The sequence below is a fragment of the Perissodus microlepis genome, chromosome 9 (assembly GCF_051167445.1).
Source record: "Perissodus microlepis isolate ML-2025 ecotype Zambia chromosome 9, ASM5116744v1, whole genome shotgun sequence".
Lineage (NCBI taxonomy): Eukaryota > Metazoa > Chordata > Actinopteri > Cichliformes > Cichlidae > Perissodus > Perissodus microlepis.
Window position 1 is genome coordinate 10,531,272 of NC_140469.1, and position 19,208 is coordinate 10,550,479.

Genomic DNA, 19,208 nt, shown 5'->3' on the forward strand with positions numbered 1-19,208 from the left:
AAGGCTGACCTTTAAAATGCACTTCTCTACAGTGCTACAGTGTGCTATCATAATGAGCTGAACACCCTCAGATATCAAGTTAAGAAACACAAAAGGCATAAATACAGTTAGGTCCAGTTGGGATTGTCATTTTGCCTTCATATACCACCAGCATATATTTGAAATTGAACAGTCAAGATACAAACACACAGGATATCAGCTGTACGTTGATTTGCAGATGTTCATCATCAGCAGCAATTTTTGGGAGTCTGACTGTCTGGAATTCGGAATGTGGTTTAACACAATGTTACTGTAACAAACTATAGTCTACACACTAACAAAAAATGGCACACAGTGATGTCTACTTATATGACAGACTAACAAAGACTGTAAACAACTGCAAGTTTCAGACTTTATTAAAGTGAATACTGCGACAATAACAGTGTGGCACACTCCACTTCAAGACTGCACAGTTTTAACATAAATCATGTTTGTTCTGCTGCGTTTTCATCAGCCAGCTCGTGTGGATCTAACCTGGGTGGGTGAGAAGGGCCATCTGTAGGAGATATGAGAAAAAGGTGATGAAGAAAAAAGGAAGACAGAATAGCATGAGACTGGATTATGAGGATCATCCAAAGACTCCCAAAGCAACATACATGATGTTGCCATGTTAGCTGTCAATTAAAAAAAATCAGATGGCAGTACAGAATTCAGTATTTAGGGAATATTATTACCTTTGCTCAGCTCAGAGGAGTAAATGCAGGCCAAATGTCTCCATTCCTCCATATACCTGCACAGGCAAGAGAGGAAAATTCATACTCGGGGGGGCATCCCATGATGCAGGAAATTATAAGAAAGATTACAAATGCCACAAACATTCTAATCAGAGTGCCTTACTCCTCAAAGTTTAGAGTGTTGGTCCAGGCCAGCAGCTCATCCAGCTCCCATTCCAGTATTTCATCATCTCCTTTCTTTTCAACAGTCTCCATCAATTCCTGGGCGGAACTCTCCACCAGAGCCGCCATGTGTTTGTGCTCTGCATGATCCTGCAGACGACCCTCTTTATACCTGTATGTAAGGAACAGGAGTGACAGCTCATTTAACACAATTAAAACAACACATCATTATGTGTTTGTTAGCAAAGATGTGATTCTATAACGGGGAGGTTTCTATCACTATTAATAAGTAACAGACACAAACTTCAGATTGCATGTACATTATTGTGATCACTGATGCTACAGTGGTTTGCTCACCAACTGTTTCATTTCACAAAAACATAAAGCACTTACATCTGCTTCAGCCATTCAATTTTCTTTCTTTTCCTCCAACTCTCTAAATCTTGCTTCCGCTGCAACTTGGAGTAATGAAAGTCCATTTTTTTGTCAGCACCGATCTCTGCAGGCTCACATGCCAAAACCACCTAAGAGAGAAGACGAAGCAAAAAACCCCCAAAACAGACTTGCAGAACTTCGGCTTTTAGAGGCTTCCTGTTAAACAGCATTTGTAAACTTGCTGTAGCTCTTTGGCTCCCTGTTTCTGAACAAATGGCAGAACTTGACTAAAGCAGAACAGAAAATCATTTTTGTTCCTCACCTTGTTACAGAACAGCCTCCAACTATTGTTCTCCATGCGCTTGTACCAACCTGATCGGTCATCCTTTGCGACAGCTGGGCCTTTGTTGGTCTTCTGGGCCACAAGCTTCCTACGACTTTGCTTGGTGTAGTCTTTTGGGCTGCCTGCACACACATCCGTAATGGGCCGATGGGTGAAGATCTTGTAATAAATATCAGGAGGAAAGTTGATCTAAAATGGCAGAGAGGTTAGCCTTAGAGAGGAAGGCATGTCTCTAATATTATATTCATATAGCTCCTGAGTGATCTATTCCTGACCTATACTATTTCCTCTCTGAGTTCTTACCCCTCCAAGTCGAAATCTGATAAACACTCCAGCTGCAGCATCCAGCAGTTCGGCCTGCCACAACAAAATCACATTTCATTTTGTTTGATTTGGTTTTATTTCATAGGGGTTGCAATTTCCATTACCTCTCGGGGATTGACAGTTTTGAGGATGGTCTTTGGATCCTGCTGTTTGCAGTAGAAAATCAGCGCTTTGAAATACCTGAAGACTTCACTGGCCTGCAATTTGGGTAGATTAAAAAAAAAGTTGTTCCTACAATTGTGCACATATGTGAGTCTGTGTTCCCATAGCAGTAGTAGTAGATGTTCCTACCACATATCCTCTCCAAGTCCTCTGAATTATTCTGGCTGCCACCTCCTGCAGTGTCCCTTGTTGGGGCTCGTCCTCCTGCAAGCTACAGAAGAGGAAACATGAGAAGGAAGGACAAAGAGACCGATTACTTTTTATATTGCATAATGTGTCTTATGATGAGTTCTACTGATGAGAGAACCAACAGTGGGAATATTTACTCTGATTTAGATACTTATTTTTCATATAATCTGGTGGTATGCACTTTTATTTCATTCAAATTATAGTCATTTTAATTGACTTCATATTGCTAATTCACCACACTTTTTTCTTTAGGAGGAATTAAGCTGTTTTTTTTTATGTATGTTTTCCATTACTTTTAACAAACTGTTAAGGTTAAATGTTATTTTATAGATTAGGACTTTAAATATAAAAATGTGATAGCTTGGGGTATAGGTCCAACATAAAGTCTAATAATAACTCACTCAAGAAATTTCTGACATAGCATATTACTGTGATAAAATACAAATTGGGTTTTCTGTGTGTGTGTATGTATCAATAAAACGGCATAAAAACTTCTGCATAATGGAAAAGTCATAAAAAATGTTGTCCCACTACATACAATACAAAAACAACTTGATTTAAAGTTTGCAATTTATCTGGGAACAAAGGCATCAAACAGCTAACGTTAGCTAACTTAAGCCAGGGAAATAAAATATACAGTATTTACATTGTGTGATACACACGTGACTTCTTAAAATATATATCACCTCATGACTGCTGCCAATTAATCTCTAAACATATCAGCTGATGGCAGCAGATGTTTTGAAAACATCTCAGTAGGTTACTTGGCAACGTAGCCTGACATTAATTAGTCTTCCGGGAAATATTTTCAAAATAAAATGTTCTTTTGCTCAGTTGTATTACTTAACGGCAGGACATAGAAGTTCACTATAAGTCAAGACCAAGACTGAAATTTTACAAGGCCAGGTACAATTTTTTTTTAGATTTATAGGTCTTGACTGGAGCCCTTTTTTGCCTTACGAATTGCCTTAATTCTTCATGGCATAGCTTGAACAAAGTACTGAAAACACTCCTCAGAGATTTTGGTCCATATTGAAATGATAGCATCACACAGCTGCTGCAGATTTGTCCATGTTGTGATTCTCCCTTTCCACCACATCCCAAATGTACTTAACTGGTTTGAGATCTGGTGACTGTGGGGGGCCTTTAAGTATAGTCAACTCATTGTTAGGTTCAAAAAACCAGATGATTAAAGTTTTGTGACATGGCATCTTATCCTGCTGGAAGCAGCCATCAGCAGCCATGGTCAGAAACAACACTGGCAGGGTGAGGCACTGGATATTTGATCTTTTTTTGACCATTCTGTGAGGTTTTGTGCTAAAATCCCAGCAGTTTCTGAAACACGCAGAGGAGTCACCAACAACCACGTCACGTTTAGAGCCATTTAAACCACATTTCTTCCCCATTCAGATGCTCAGTTTGACCTTCAATAGACCGTGTCTACAAGCCTAAAGCACTGAGTTGCTGCCACATGATTAGGTGATTAGATATCTACATTAACGATTTATTGAACAGGCATACCTAATATAGTGGCAGATGAGTGTAGTTTTAATATCACTGACCATTAGATGGAGCTCTTTAACAAGTAACCCTGGCTTCTCTGGTTTTTCCACCACTCTTATGGTTGACATTAATCTTTAGTATGCATATATTTTCTGAAACCTTAGACTCTAACCATATTATATGCCAAATCCTTACCTCGAACAATTTCACAACTTTCCATTAAATATGACTGTTTGAACGGACTTGTCCCCACAAAATGAGCAATACCAGTACCAGCACTCACATACACATACTGAATCAGAAAGGAACTTTTCAAATCTCTAATGAGTAATGTTCTTTTCTCTCAGCCTCTTGACTTGAACAGCCAGGCCAGGCAGCAAGACCCTGTGTTTCTTAGTCCACCCACTCAATTAGTTTGTCAGATAGCGAGGCACAGATTCATCACCCAGCTGTGTGGGATTTCTACATAAGAAACTGCAGCAAATCAGAGCTCTTAATGTTGAAGTGACTTCATGCATTAGCACTAAAAGTCAACCAGAGCCCAGAGCCTGCACATGAGATTTTATTTCGAATACAGCATACTGAAGGAAATTTAGGAACCCAAAAGCCAAAAAATTGCAGAATTGCCTTGTTTTATCTTGACGGTGCAAAGACAGGTGCAGGTGCTTTCATGAGTCACTGTCTCGACACTATCAAACCAATTCCACCAAACCCAAATGAATCAATCACATTCACACATAAAAACGAGACTTTTATATTTCACTTTCTGCTCCTTCAGTTTCATACTAAACATTTAAATAAGAAGTGAATTGCCTGCAGGCGGGCAGAATTTCTCAGCACTCTTTCTATATTTATTAGCTGCTGAATATTCAAACATGCATTTGTGGTCTATATATCACCCAGACTCCAGTCCTGTTTGCTTTCCAGATAAACTGTCCGCATAGCTGTGGACGAGAACATTTGTAGATATGAATTGCTAACTAGACAGATGTCCTTTATGCAAATAGGCACAGAATGCATTTCCCAACCAAAGCCTGTGGGCATGTAGCAAAACTCATTTCACATGTATTCAAAGCAGGAGTCTATTTCTTTTCTCTGTGGGGGATGTGCTGTCACTATGATTCCTAACAAGGACAGATATTTTTATATTAGCTAGGCTGGTTTTTAGGGTGAATACTCAAGATATATTAAGATGCCTTTATTATTAGTCCCACGAGTGGGAAATTGGAATTGGAGATATTTTCAACACAGTTTGGATTCCTGAGTATGTATTGGAATTGTTGATATTTGGCCTAACCCTGTGATTTGACTGAAATTTGTGTTGCAAAGGCATAAGTCACACTACATTATAATAGCATGTAAAAAAAAGTACTTGACTGTTAAATCTGAAGTTTGCCTTTCTGATGATACAACTCTCCTCCATTCTGCTTTGTTGACACCTTTGTACTTCATAGCTGCTAACTGAAGCATTGACAAGAAGTTTGTCAAAATGAAGAAAAATATCTATATCTTGATGCAAGAGTATATGTCAGCAGGCTTAGGTGATAAGAAGTTTGTTATCTCTACAAACTGAATCTAAAGTGCTCCTTAATTCACCCTAGTACCTCATGGTTAATGACTTTGAAAAAGCACAAAAACCTATTTTTGCTATGTCGGAATACTAAATAAGAAGCTCTTTGTAGTCTGCTCTTTGACTAGGAGCATTTCCACTTAATTTACAAACTTCTAATAATTATGTAATTTCAAAGAAGCTTTCTCTTGTAATTTTAAACATACCATTCAGCTAACATTTTTATCTATGATTTTATTTTGAAAACCTGTCATGAACTGCTGGAACACCAGTGTTACTGTTCACTGCAATCTGTAAAGTTAACTGTAAAGCATTGTGGTGGTAGCATCATGCACTGGAGCTGGCGTTTTGTTTGCCAGTGGTACTGGTATAGTGCAAAAAATTAATATAACAAAGAAGAAGGAGGACGTTTTTATTATTCTATCAACTTCAACAACTCATATCAGCAGCAAAATGGTTGAAACTAGGGCACAACTGAGTGCTCCAACAGGACAATGAACCCAAACACACATCAAAATTGGTCTTGGAATGGATAAAGAAGGCTAACTTCAAGCTTCTTGAATGGCCTCACCAAAACTCGACCTCAACTGTACTGAAAATCTGTGGACTGGGCTTAAAAGCTGGGAACTCTACTAATTTTGCCAAGAGCGGTCAATTATCCTGCCAGAATCACACAGACTTGCAACTTCCTAATGGAAACCAAAATAAGTATTACTGGGAGTGTATGTATATATTTGACATATATATCTCTACATATACTTGGCCACAGGGGTCTATTTTTATCTTCCCTTTACGTTTCCTATATAAATTTAACCACTAGGTCAAATCAGACTTAAACATATAATAGAGTTCTGCTACTAAGAGGATGAAAAAGAGCTTCATGTCCTGATACCACCAGCGTGTCATCTATTATGTTCTGTGTTGATGAAATTCAGTAGTGCATGTCCAATAGTTTCCTGCAGCTGAATGACTCCAAATCAGAATTAATTAGTATTACGCCAACTGGCCCAGCATTCGCAGCATTACCATTCTCTTTTCATCTCTTGAAATATTTAACCAGTACTAGACCAATTCTTTTAACCTTTAATCTAGAAACGATCATACATTCTTTTATCTCCTTTATGCTGCATTATTGCAGCGCTTGTTATTCAAGCATCAGAAGGTGAAACATCATAATACTATAACTTAACTTGAAAGGCTTCTACAAGCCTTGTAACACGTTTGAAGGGGACTAGCCACATTGCACTAATCCTTGTTGCCCTTCAATGTTATCTAATGCCTTTCACAGCTTGTTTTTACTGACTTGAACGATCAAGCTCCTGCTTTTATGTGTGGGTTCTGCTAATGAGTCCAACTGCTGCTTGAGATTTTCTGGCAGAGCCCTGCTAACAGTTCTGAAATCTTGGCTAAATTAAAGGTGGTCAGGCCTTTTGTTGTTTGCACTGCTCACTTGTGGAGCTCACAGTCTAAGGATCCAAGACACTCAAACACCCTGTAGCAAAGCTCTTGTTAAAAACAACTTTCATCTGAAAGTTCTTTTCTTATTCTGTTTTGAAAGGTGCAAATTTATCGTCACAATCATGCTGCTGACCCCAACTTAAACAAAAGACGGCGGTATTTGCCATGTCCTTCTGTGTGGACAGACATGTGGACAGATTGCTTGTTCATGTTCTCATTTTTATGTCAACCTCCTGCATTTTAACTAAGTGTGCCAATCTCAGCTTTTCATATTTTTCTCTCCCACGGCTTTCACTAATTTTTCTTTCCTGGCTCCAGATGTTATCAGTATTTCAGTGCCAAGGCCCCAGAGAGATGACAGCCAATTGAGGAAATGCTTTCTTCTTTTCAGACCCTCATCAAAATGGGAACATTTCAACTCCACCATCAAACACTGGAGGGGAACTCCAGTGTTTGATTAAATTTTTAATCGATATTACACCATTTATGTCACAACCCTACTGTTAAAGTCCCACAAATTTGATAAGTGCATTTTTGTGTTCTGTGACAGGGAAAATTGTTCCACTCACAAGAACAGGGGAATAGTTAATACCTCAAACAGTAGGGGGCAGTATAAGACAAATTCCAAAGGGGATAAATACACAATAATGTAGTAACAATACAAGCCACAGGAATATATATATTTGAATAATGTGTTATAGTCCAAGATCACACATTTGATAGATAACATGTATTATCAGAGATGTTTTTCAAAATCAGTTAATATAAATTTGGGGTTTTTTTTCAGTTTCTGTGTTTGATATCTTTATATTGGAATACATTTTCAAATTAGTGATGTGCTGTGAAAGCTGTATTATTTGTTTTAAGTCCGACACACCTTTTCAGGCACGACAAACACAAAAGTATTACTTTGATGTGGCAAGAAAGAAACATTACTGTCATTATTGCACAGAAGAAACCAGTGAGTGTCAGATAGGCTGCTTTGTCTAAGATGGTTAGAAAAAGCAGTCAGTTGGATTCAGTCACGAGCAAACCAATGAGCCCTTATTGTATCTCATTAGAGCTCTTTGTAAAATACAATGGAGGACAATGAGTTGGCATGATGGCAATCTGTAGTGCAGATTGTTTGTACCAATTCTGTTCGATCAGTAAAGACTTTTTACAATGCACAAAAAAGAAAATCTGAATCACTAAACAATATCAGATACAGAACAACAGCTGAAATTAAAAATGTCCTCATGGCGGACACAGGATGTCTTCAGCTCACTGCCTGTGCCAATTATATGTCCAAAAAAGATCACGAAGACTGGTATGTGCCATATAACAACTATAACTATGGCTAAAGCTTGGTGGAAAGCATTCCAGATATGAAGAACAATACTTGGTTTACAGTTAATAATTAATGTAGAAAGTTTGTATGAATAATACAGAGAGAGAAAACACTGTGGGACTAATTATGTGTGTGGGTATGTTTGGATGATGCATCTGTAAACATACACAAGGGTTTGCATACTTCTCTGTGTCTCTGTTTACAGTTGTATACACACTGTATGCTCATGCTGCACATGTGCATGACGCAGCTAACTGGTTTGCTGTTCTGTCGTGTTTGTACGTGACAATTAAGCTGTCCCCACTCCAGACTGCAATTATGGATCACAGCCAGTGTCAGGACAACTTTTACGTCATAAGTCAGTAAATGTTCTCACCATCACACACACACAAAATAGTAGGGTAAGGCTAAAATGAACTGGCACACTGACCGTTCACTATTACCTGATTCACTTGGCTAACAAATAGTTGCCTAGACTATGCAGTACGACCTTACTACTGCAGGTTTGTGTCCAGCATTCATCCTCTGTTTATTTCTGTCTTCCTCTGCTAAATATCCCATTATGCAGCCATTTGATGCTGGGCAGTTGCCCGCTGGAGCTGAAGACAACCAGAGGAGTGTACTACAAAGGGAGATTAATGGCTTATTGAGGTATGTCGGGTTTTCAGTGTCACGAAGGTGGCTCTCTTCTTACCTGGCTCGATCACCATGGTAACTAATGCTGATCTGTATTAAGCTATATTCAGTCTCTCTCTCTCTCTCTCTCTCTCTCGATCTATATATATATATATAGATATATCTATATCTATATCTATATATATATATAGATAGATAGATAGATAGATAGATAGATAGATATATCTATATCTATATATATATATATAGATAGATAGATAGATAGATAGATAGATAGATAGATAGATAGATAGATAGATAGATAGATAGATAGATAGATATATCTATATCTATATATATATATATATATATAGATAGATAGATAGATAGATAGATAGATAGATAGATAGATAGATAGATAGATAGATAGATAGATAGATAGATAGATAGATAGATAGATAGATATTTGTATATATATAGATATAGATATATTTATATGTATGTAAAGGTAACTTGTGAAGTCATGTATTGTTAATGGCATCAAATGAAGCTGTGCTGTGTATGTTGCATTTCCACCTGACAGACTCAGTTCATACTGTGCATACCTAATTAGCTGATCTGATACCACTGAGTAGATCTTAATGTTTAAAAATGTCAACAAGTAAATTTCAGAGCTCAATGTGCAGCTGCTACATTGTAATCAAAATACACCACTGCTCTGAGTGGTCAAACAAACATACTCCCCTTTACCGCCTTTTCTAATGTACTTTAGTCCCTGGATTTTGAGCTGCTTTGTAGCTCTTTGCATTTGTGTTATGTGCTTTCTGGTTGTGTTTACTGCCACGTTAGTGCTCTAAGGAGTGTGTTTGATTACTTGTTGGATTGAGTTTGGGAATTTCTGTCTTTATGTGTACATCAGTCTTATTTGGTTATTTCCTGTTTTACTTTGAAGGCTTGTTTTCTTTGATGTAATGTGTCACATGGCTTCCGTTCATCCCCTCGCATGCCTGTGCGCAACTGCTTTCACCTGTGTCTCATTCCTATGTCTCATTCCCTGATCAGTGCAGCGTGTATAAATAGTCCTGTCTTTATCTTTTGGCTCTTGCCAGACTGTGTGTTAATACACTCTGTTGTGATGATGATATTTTCTTTGTAATTCTCATAGATTTGTTGCTTGTTTTTTGAAATTGAACAGCTCACCTTTTGTTTTACATCACCTGTCTTTGTGTCCTGAGGTTGTGTCCTCGTCAACACAATACAACAGCCAACTTTTAATATCCTTTATATGTCTTTATCATCAACTCTCTGATATTGTCTGAATAAAGCTCATGGGGAGGCACTTGGTCAGTTTTGTGTGGAAGAGTCAACCAGTCCTTCCTGTCCAACCCTTTGTGTGAGTGAGCACAGGGCACACAGCCCGATGTGGTTTGGGGTATGTGGTTTTGTCAAACCAGCTAATGGGGAAGAAAACCCGGATGTTTACTTCACTTGTCTGATTAGAGGGAACTAAAACACAACAGGGAGCAATAAAACCCAAAGAATGAGCTAAAAGATGCAGTGCAACTGCTTATATAAGAGCTGCAGTAGGATGATGATGTTTAGTTGGGACATCTTTAGAAAGAACCTCACTTGCTAAGACAATTGATAATAAAGTCTTTAAAGAATGCTTTGAACAATCTGTGTCACAGATCTCTCGAAGCCAGTTTCCCCAAAGACTTCAAATAACTGATATGCATAAGCTGGAGATTTTTTTTTCCCAAGGTCAATATTCTTTGTCTTTCTCCGAGTTATGGGACGATTCATAAACATTTATTCATTGTATTCAGACCAACCTGCATATGTAAGGGCATCTGATATGAAGTATAATGCTCACAAAGGCAGAAGGACTTGATTGCAGGAGGAGATTGATTTTTAGTGATTCAGTGACCCTCATGGCTCTATCAGATGTTATGAGTGGAAGAAAAATGGATTTTGTACTGTGCTTCAACATCTCACACCAGCCCAGCTAACATCACACACTGTAAGACATTTGTTTTGGTCTTTAAATGAACGTATAGCAGTTTTTTCATGTTTCAAAATGAAAACACTCCCCGTTTTTATTTATTATTGTCATGAAATTAAGAGGGAAATATAAACAAGGTCTGGGTTTGATGGGAACTCCTCCAGTGATGCACTGTAAATCGAACTGACAAGAATTAGATGAGACGGTGCTGCGCTGACCTCTAAAATGTCATAGATACACAGAATGTACTTTATCAGATCACTTCAGCATGTACACACATAAATCAATATGTGGGACAGTAGAAACGGCTTCTTCCAATAAAAGAAATAATGGACTCGGGGGGTGGAGACAGAAAACATACTGTACAGTGAGGTCTGTAAGCACCGTCAGTTTGTCCTTTCATTTTCTTCTTTCTCTACCAACTCTTTTTTTAAAACTTTATTTTGTTTTCTCATTACCTTCTTCTGTCTGCTGGCCCTCTGATATACAGGGAGTGCAGAATTATTAGGCAAATGAGTATTTTGTCCACATCATCCTCTTCATGCATGTTGTCTTACTCCAAGCTGTATAGGCTCAAAAGCCTACTACCAATTAAGCATATTAGATGATGTGCATCTCTGTAATGAGAAGGGGTGTGGTCTAATGACATCAACACCCTATATCAGGTGTGCATAATTATTAGGCAACGTCCTTTCCTTTGGCAACTTGACAGGCTCAGAAAAGTCAAAAATAGTGAGATATCTTGCAGAGGGATGCAGCAGTCTCAAAATTGCAAAGCTTCTGAAGCGTGATCATCGAACAATCAAGCGTTTCATTCAAAATAGTCAACAGGGTCGCAAGAAGCGTGTGGAAAAACCAAGGCGCAAAATAACTGCCCATGAACTGAGAAAAGTCAAGCGTGCAGCTGCCAAGATGCCACTTGCCACCAGTTTGGCCATATTTCAGAGCTGCAACATCACTGGAGTGTCCAAAAGCACAAGGTGTGCAATACTCAGAGACATGGCCAAGGTAAGAAAGGCTGAAAGACGACCACCACTGAACAAGACACACAAGCTGAAACGTCAAGACTGGGCCAAGAAATATCTCAAGACTGATTTTTCTAAGGTTTTATGGACTGATGAAATGAGAGTGAGTCTTGATGGGCCAGATGGATGGGCCCGTGGCTGGATTGGTAAAGGGCAGAGAGCTCCAGTCCGACTCAGACGCCAGCAAGGTGGAGGTGGAGTACTGGTTTGGGCTGGTATCATCAAAGATGAGCTTGTGGGGCCTTTTCGGGTTGAGGATGGAGTCAAGCTCAACTCCCAGTCCTACTGCCAGTTTCTGGAAGACACCTTCTTCAAGCAGTGGTACAGGAAGAAGTCTGCATCCTTCAAGAAAAACATGATTTTCATGCAGGACAATGCTCCATCACACGCGTCCAGGTACTCCACAGCGTGGCTGGCAAGAAAGGGTATAAAAGAAGAAAAACTAATGACATGGCCTCCTTGTTCACCTGATCTGAACCCCATTGAGAACCTGTGGTCCATCATCAAATGTGAGATTTACAAGGAGGGAAAACAGTACACCTCTCTGAACAGTGTCTGGGAGGCTGTGGTTGCTGCTGCACGCAATGTTGATGGTGAACAGATCAAAACACTGACAGAATCCATGGATGGCAGGCTTTTGAGTGTCCTTGCAAAGAAAGGTGGCTATATTGGTCGCTGATTTGTTTTTGAATGTCAGAAATGTATATTTGTGAATGTGGAGATGTTATATTGGTTTCACTGGTAAAAATAAATAATTGAAATGGGTATATATTTGTTTTTTGTTAAGTTGCCTAATAATTATGCACAGTAATAGTCACCTGCACACACAGATATCCCCCTAAAATAGCTAAAACTAAAAACAAACTAAAAACTACTTCCAAAAACATTCAGCTTTGATATTAATGAGTTTTTTGGGTTCATTGAGAACATGGTTGTTGTTCAATAATAAAATTATTCCTCAAAAATACAACTTTCCTAATAATTCTGCACTCCCTGTATAGGACTCTACAGCACAGTCACACACCCCCCTCCCCTCCATCTCTTTGTGTGTCCTAAGTTTCTTGTCACCGGGAAGTTGTGGTGCTGTGTGTGTGTCCACGGTTTGAGGCAACTGCAGCTCTCTTTCATCCTGATGGAGGGCCTCCATTAATGGCACTGCTGCTTTCCTCTCTCTCCTCTGTCTTTGTTGCAGCGTATCACATCATCTCACATTAGAAAAGACCAGAGAGCTGAAAACTCATTTGCCTTTTTGTCATTACTTAACTGAATACCTTCCCTCTGGTTTTCATCTCAAAGATCCTGCACTCTTTACCTACACTTCCTCTGTCCGTCTGCTTGCTCTCTGCCCAGCTGTTATCTGTCCATTCTGCTTGTTATCAAGCTTGCCTTCTGGTTGCCTGTTTCCCCTCTGTGTCTCTCCCTGAACCACCTGCTGACCCTGTCATTCTGGGTTTCATGCCAGCTGCGTTTCCGATTGCTGCAAGGGAGAAATTGCTGTTCTATAAAAAGAAAAAATGATTGAGAGCGGTGGTGGTCATCCTGTGGCCCTTCTGAGTCAAAATACAACACATTTTAATTCATTCATTAGGTTTATTATATTACCTTAAACTGGCTTTTTATTGATTCGTTATAAAAAGATTCACCTTTTACTTCACAGTTTACGTCCTGCACGACGGTACAGTTTTACTATTGTTAAATGTTTATTTTCAGTAACACATGTAACAAACTATTTTCCCCCTTATGCATATGTTCACAACAAACAGCCCGTGTGTATAGATGTTTGCTAGCTATGCCAGGCTTAGCTACATAGCTCATTGTAGACTTTTAGAATCTGTCCTTTCTGTTTATTTACAGAGAAGAGAGAATCACAGGCCACACAGAAGAGGGTTAATGTGGGGGAGATCCAGAGGTCAGAGGGCAGTCCAAACATCCAATCCTCACGACCCACGCACACTCTCACGGTTTGAGGGGAAACTCTCTCGCTCACCTCACTCCAGGGACACAACGAAGGGGACAACAACCTGAACAGAAGGAAGGCAAACAATCACCGAGGGAAGCCACGAGGAAACACATGACAAGTCAACTAGAGATTGAGCCGGGGTCGAACCAGAGCCGTGAGACAGAGAAGCTTTAAAGACTGGATGGTGCTACTGCTGTTTACCAGATGGTTAATGCCTATATAGTGTGATTAGGGCTTCTTTGTGACGGTTCTTGTAGTCTTTGTTCAGTCTCCTTTGTAGTTGATCATTGTGTAAACCTGTTTTCCTGGATTCCTGCTTTTATGAGGAGTTTTGCTATCACCACCAGTTACTGTTGCCTGAACCGGTCAGTTGCTCTCGGGACCTGCAAAGGAAAGGACTTCCCCTTCTCCACCTGCCTGTTCACTTCTCACTGCTGCTCACCCATTCATCTTGGACTTCTACTTGACAGCCATTTAGCCCTCCAGAGCATCTGCTCAAGAAACAAACAAATACTGCAAGATCCTATTGAACTCACCTTGGCCTCTCTGGCAGTGCTCCTGGTTATATTTGAAAGGTTATCTTCTCTAGCTGCTTATCTGCTCTCCTTTATTTCATTCCTGCTCTCAGTAAACAGTCGACACTCTGGTTTCTGAGTCCAGTTTGAGCTGATCCTGTTTACATATTTTGTTTTTCTATGCTTTTTGCATTAGTGACGAGTTAAGAGTGTTTGTGTATAGTGACCTAGTAATCTGTACCATCAATAAGCGTGGTCTCCAACAATATGTGTTTTCAACATGATTGAGGGCTGTAAATGACAAAAAGCTAAAGATATGAAATGTCACTGTGCGGTACAAGACGCTCAGATGGACAGACAAGTACGCTATAAGCCCGACAAGATTCGAGGCTTCATTAGGCAAAGCCTTCCTGTTTTCCATCACAATGTAATTGAATGTACACAGATATCCGCCTGTAAGCAACATAACCTCTGAGGGTCTCCATTACCACTTCCTTTAATAAAATCTGACAATTCATTATGTTTGCCGAATGGCTCATTGGAATAGTTTCCTCGGGGCAATTAAATAAATGTGAGCAGTGAGGTGTGACATCATGAATTGTATAGATTTAACCAAACATTGGAGACATATTGAAGCAAATACATTTTCTACACTGTGTAAAATGGCTTTCATTTAGAGCAGAACAGTTTTGTAAGACTTGCATTATAATGCATGTTGATGACAAATATTAGCTCAACAGAGATTAATACTTAGATAATTTGCCAGCCAGTAATAGGAGGTAAACTGTTTCATGCAGCATGTGCAATGTGCATGATCACAGGGGTGTCTCGTTTACCTGGAGGAAAAGTTGTTCTAATTTTTAAGATGACTGGAAATTGTTTCCTTTAGGACCGGGACCGCGTGAACAGTGTGCTTTACTGCTTCCTGAAGGGATATTCTTCTGAACTTTTCATCTTCCAAATGGGAGATCACAGCAACAACAGGTATGAAACAAAAAAATTCAAAGAAAGAAGTAGTTTAAGTATTCACTTGAGATTACGCTTTAGCTTTGCAAATATTTGACCAAAATTTGGAACATGTGAATCAAAGACAGAGCCCTGACTTCCCTGAGTCAGCAGAAGGCAAAAAATATCATTAATTAAGAAAAGCCCGTGCAGCGATGGATGATACAAGGATTCTGTGCTTTGTAGAGCACTTTGTACTTTTCATTTTTAGCTTTTTTCTTTAGGCCTGTTATTCTACTAAACTATTTAATCCTTGTTACATCTGCAAATTATTCCACCTGTCTCTCCGTACACACACACAAACACACAATAAACACCAGCATCTTTGCAAACACAGGTAAATTAAACTCCAATTTAAAATAATAATAATGAAAAAATTACAGAAAAGACAGAATTTTGAACTTTTTTTCTTAGTGTGTTTTCTCTCATTTTAAGAAGATGATAGATTTGTAGCTGTGCCTCAGACACAGTTTTGTCAAAGAGGTTGGGTATATCTGTGCATCAGGTGTTGGCTACAAGTAGAAGTGTTGACATGAAACTATGATGAGGCAAATTAAATGCAACTGAAATCTGAAAGCATCCTTGTTTAGTAAAACCCCAAGAAAAACCTTGGAAGAAATTTCATTTCTTAAGGCTCCATGTTGGAAATGCCCGACTTTATATTTAATGTTTATAGCCTGGTACCAAAAATGGCTTTGGTCTCTTTAGATTTTCCTTCCTTTGAAACAACTTTACAACATTTTTTATGTTTGTCTTTATTGTCATCGAGTCGTTTCAAAGACCCTGGCTCCAGAAGTTGCTCCCTGGCAGAAACTGACACGTCCCGTCCTCGGCTTCCAAACATTTGCTAGTTTTATGTGTGTTTTTTTTTGTTTTTTATATACCTTCAGTTTTTTGGGATAGTTCTTCTGACAAATAATAATAAAGAAAACACATCTTCAATTGTGAATTACAGCTGGACTTCCTGTTCTCAGGACCGTGGCGGGAACACTCTCTTAAGTCCTATGTTTCACTTACTTACCTCCTAAGCTGGGCACAATGCTTCGCATTTAAATTTGATGAAGGCTTAGAGTTATGCATTATTAGTGGCTGTTTTGAAGCAATGTTGCATGCTGTTTTGTCTTGTTAAACTATCCATTGTACTGAAAGACACTGCAGGGAGCCCACTGTTCACTGTCTCCGGTACATACATTTACAAGGCCAAGTTTATGAAGTCTAAAATTACATCCAAAACATCCAAAGTTAACATTAAGCCCTAGTCGTAGCGACGACTCCAAGTCTTCCTTCTTTTCCAAATATGGTTTTGAGTCTGCCCATGCCATGTTGTTGGGAATCTAACTGCTCTCACATTAACACCTACTGTGCAGCCAATTTGTAACACACATCTTTGGCCTGTAACAGCCATAGCGCCTGGGAAAAACTCATATATCGGCCTCCAGCCATCCAGCACATCAAACTCTGAATCTCTGCCACACTGCATAGCTGTGATGCTAAAGCTTGTGCACCTCTCTGATTTTTTTTAAAGAACTTGGTAGCCACACATCCATTTTACTTAATAATTGATAGTTAAAAGGTTCATGGAGCATTTTAAAAGTAGCCTCATGCAATAGTTCTCCAGGTTTTCAGGAGGCTTTTCAAAGTTTTTCTTTGGACATTTCTTTGGCTGCTTTTTTCACTAATCCAGTCCAGTCCTTGTACCTGGCCATTTTCAGAGGACTGCTTTTGTTCGTTAAGCTTTTAACATTGACTTATGAATCATTCAAGCATAAAAATGGCATTCAACTCAAGGGATAAACCCATTTTTTGTACACAGATAACAGACAACGTTTTGCAGCAACTTCACAAAAACACATAACATTAACTGGACAAGTGGAGGACAAAAGAAGAACTATTGGGCAAAAATCAGCAATTGAGTGTCATGTCCTTAAGAAGCTGGAAAACGAAATCAGCAAAAACCCAATGCAGGACCTGAAAGCCATCATCAGTTTGTATGTAGGAGGTAAGGAGAGAGGTACAACAGGGAGCAGGGGCAGCTATAAGGCTCTGTCATGGTTTGGTGCTGTTTCAGCCAGTGGTGTTGATCTTAAGAAAATTGATGGGATTATGAAAACAGGAAGTACTATCAGATTTGATCTATGATGCAGCACCTTCTGGAAAGTTTCTGATTGATAACAACTACATTTTTTTGCATGACACTGTTGCATAGAAAAGCACACAAAAGAACTGTATCAGGCAGGGATTGGTCTCCCCAGAGCCCGGACCTCAACACTGTTATTCCATTTTCTGTCCTCTCTGTCGATAGAGAACAGAACAAAAGGTAGTCAACATCTGAAGAAGAGCTTTGAAGGTCCTTCATAAAGCCTGGAGAACTATTTTGAAGTCTATCTAAAGAATTTATAAGAGAGGTTGCCTTAAACACTTGAGGCTGTAATGAAGAATAAAGGTGGTCATACCTAATATTGACCTTCAAGCTCCTCAGAATGTGCAATGTATATTATACTTACATACTCCATTTTCATGTATGTTTGTAGAAATATTAATAAATCTCTGCCCCTATTTCCAAAATCTACAGAAATGAAGGTTAAGTAAAGAATTTTGTATAGCATTTGTATAGCATTATTTTTCTTAATTTATATATACTAACTTATTGGAAGTTACAAGTTTACTTTTTAATGCACAGGTACAATGCACAATCTGTACTATTTCTAAATATTCTTAATTATTTAAACATCTTCCAGTACCCTGCTCTGTCTGCACACTACAACCTGGGTTTGCCAATTTTATTTGTACTTTAATTAATAAAAACTGTACAGTACTCTGTTTTTGTAAGTATGTAAATATTTTTTCTGTAAAGATTGTGTCTGTTTCTGTTCTGTGTCCTGTTCTATTTGTATATGTGCTTTTTTCTTTGCTACTGTTACAATCAAATTTCCCCTTGTGGGAGAATTAAAGGATTATTCTATTCTATTCTGTTCTATTCTATTCATTATATGCGTGTGTCCATTTATAAGACTCGTGGAAAAATAAAACTATAAAGAACTTTTGCTCCTTTATGTCCCCGAGAGTTTGCCACAGCAGATGCATCTGCACGCTTGATCAGTTGCTGATTTTACTAATACCGCTCTTCTATTAATCAACACTTGGGACTGGCAGTATACTTGCTTGTGCACCCCTAGAGGGTGGGTTTATGAGCCCTGCAACACTCAAACCAGAGATCTGGTTTGTAGGTGAGTGTGTTAAACAGCACACCGTGGAGCCATTACCACCATGGACAAATAATGATCATAAATATAGCTAACAGAATACAGCCCTTTACTTTGTGTAAACAGTTGCTTTGCAGGCTTTTGTGATCTTATACTACAAGTGTTTTTATAGAAATGTATTTATTTTTTTTGCATATCCTCCAGCAAACTGGAGAATACAAAACAGATAAAGCGCTAAACCTCTGCATGCTCATTTCACTCGTGTGCCCCCCATGGAGGCCTGCCCTGGGCCACGTACATGTAAACAAGACTGTAAACTGTGTGTGCTTGTATATGTATCTTTGTGAGAACCACTCTGAATATGAGGCACTGTGACTGGGCACATTTTGCTCTTTTATAACAACCAAAGGCTGTTTGAAGGGCTTAGACTTGGTTTTAAGTTTAAGGCTGGAATCAGGTTCACATAAGGGTGAGTTTTAGACATTCAACTGTAATAAAGTTTCAGGGCTAGTTAATGCATTATGTCACTGCCAGTCCTCACACAGATAGCAGTGCAAATGTGTGTTATGAAAAAGAACAGGTGCTTCCTCTTTTTGCAGTTTTTCTCCACTGACCTTAAGAAACTGACTCACACGCACGCACACACACACACACACACACACACACACACACACACACACACACACACACACACACACACACACACACACACACACACACCCTATGTCCAGATTTTTTTCCCCTTTATTTTTAG

At 39.0% G+C, this 19,208-nt stretch overlaps 1 protein-coding gene across 1 annotated transcript; it reads right to left on the reverse strand.

Moving 5' to 3' along the window:
* Nucleotides 1-464: 464 nt before the first annotated feature.
* c9h11orf65 (chromosome 9 C11orf65 homolog) lies at nucleotides 465-8,839 on the reverse strand. Its single transcript, XM_084939918.1, has 10 exons — nucleotides 8,824-8,839; nucleotides 8,620-8,728; nucleotides 2,209-2,290; nucleotides 2,022-2,114; nucleotides 1,897-1,950; nucleotides 1,573-1,782; nucleotides 1,269-1,399; nucleotides 877-1,047; nucleotides 714-769; nucleotides 465-535 (listed from the first exon to the last, which is right to left on the reverse strand). Exons 1-10 carry the CDS (start codon nucleotides 8,837-8,839, stop codon nucleotides 465-467), a joined length of 993 nt encoding a protein of 330 aa, XP_084796044.1.
* Between the last annotated feature and the right edge of the window lie 10,369 nt (nucleotides 8,840-19,208).

What these genes read in the sequence shown, in the direction of transcription:
- c9h11orf65 (XM_084939918.1), bottom strand. An exon ending in CACAAACCTGCAGTAGTAAG is followed by an intron (nt 2,291 to 8,619) that starts GTCGTACTGCAT and finishes CCTCTTCTGTAG; the next exon opens with CTTGCAGGAGGACGAGCCCC. An exon ending in TCAGATTTCGACTTGGAGGG is followed by an intron (nt 1,783 to 1,896) that starts GTAAGAACTCAG and finishes CTGCCATTTTAG; the next exon opens with ATCAACTTTCCTCCTGATAT.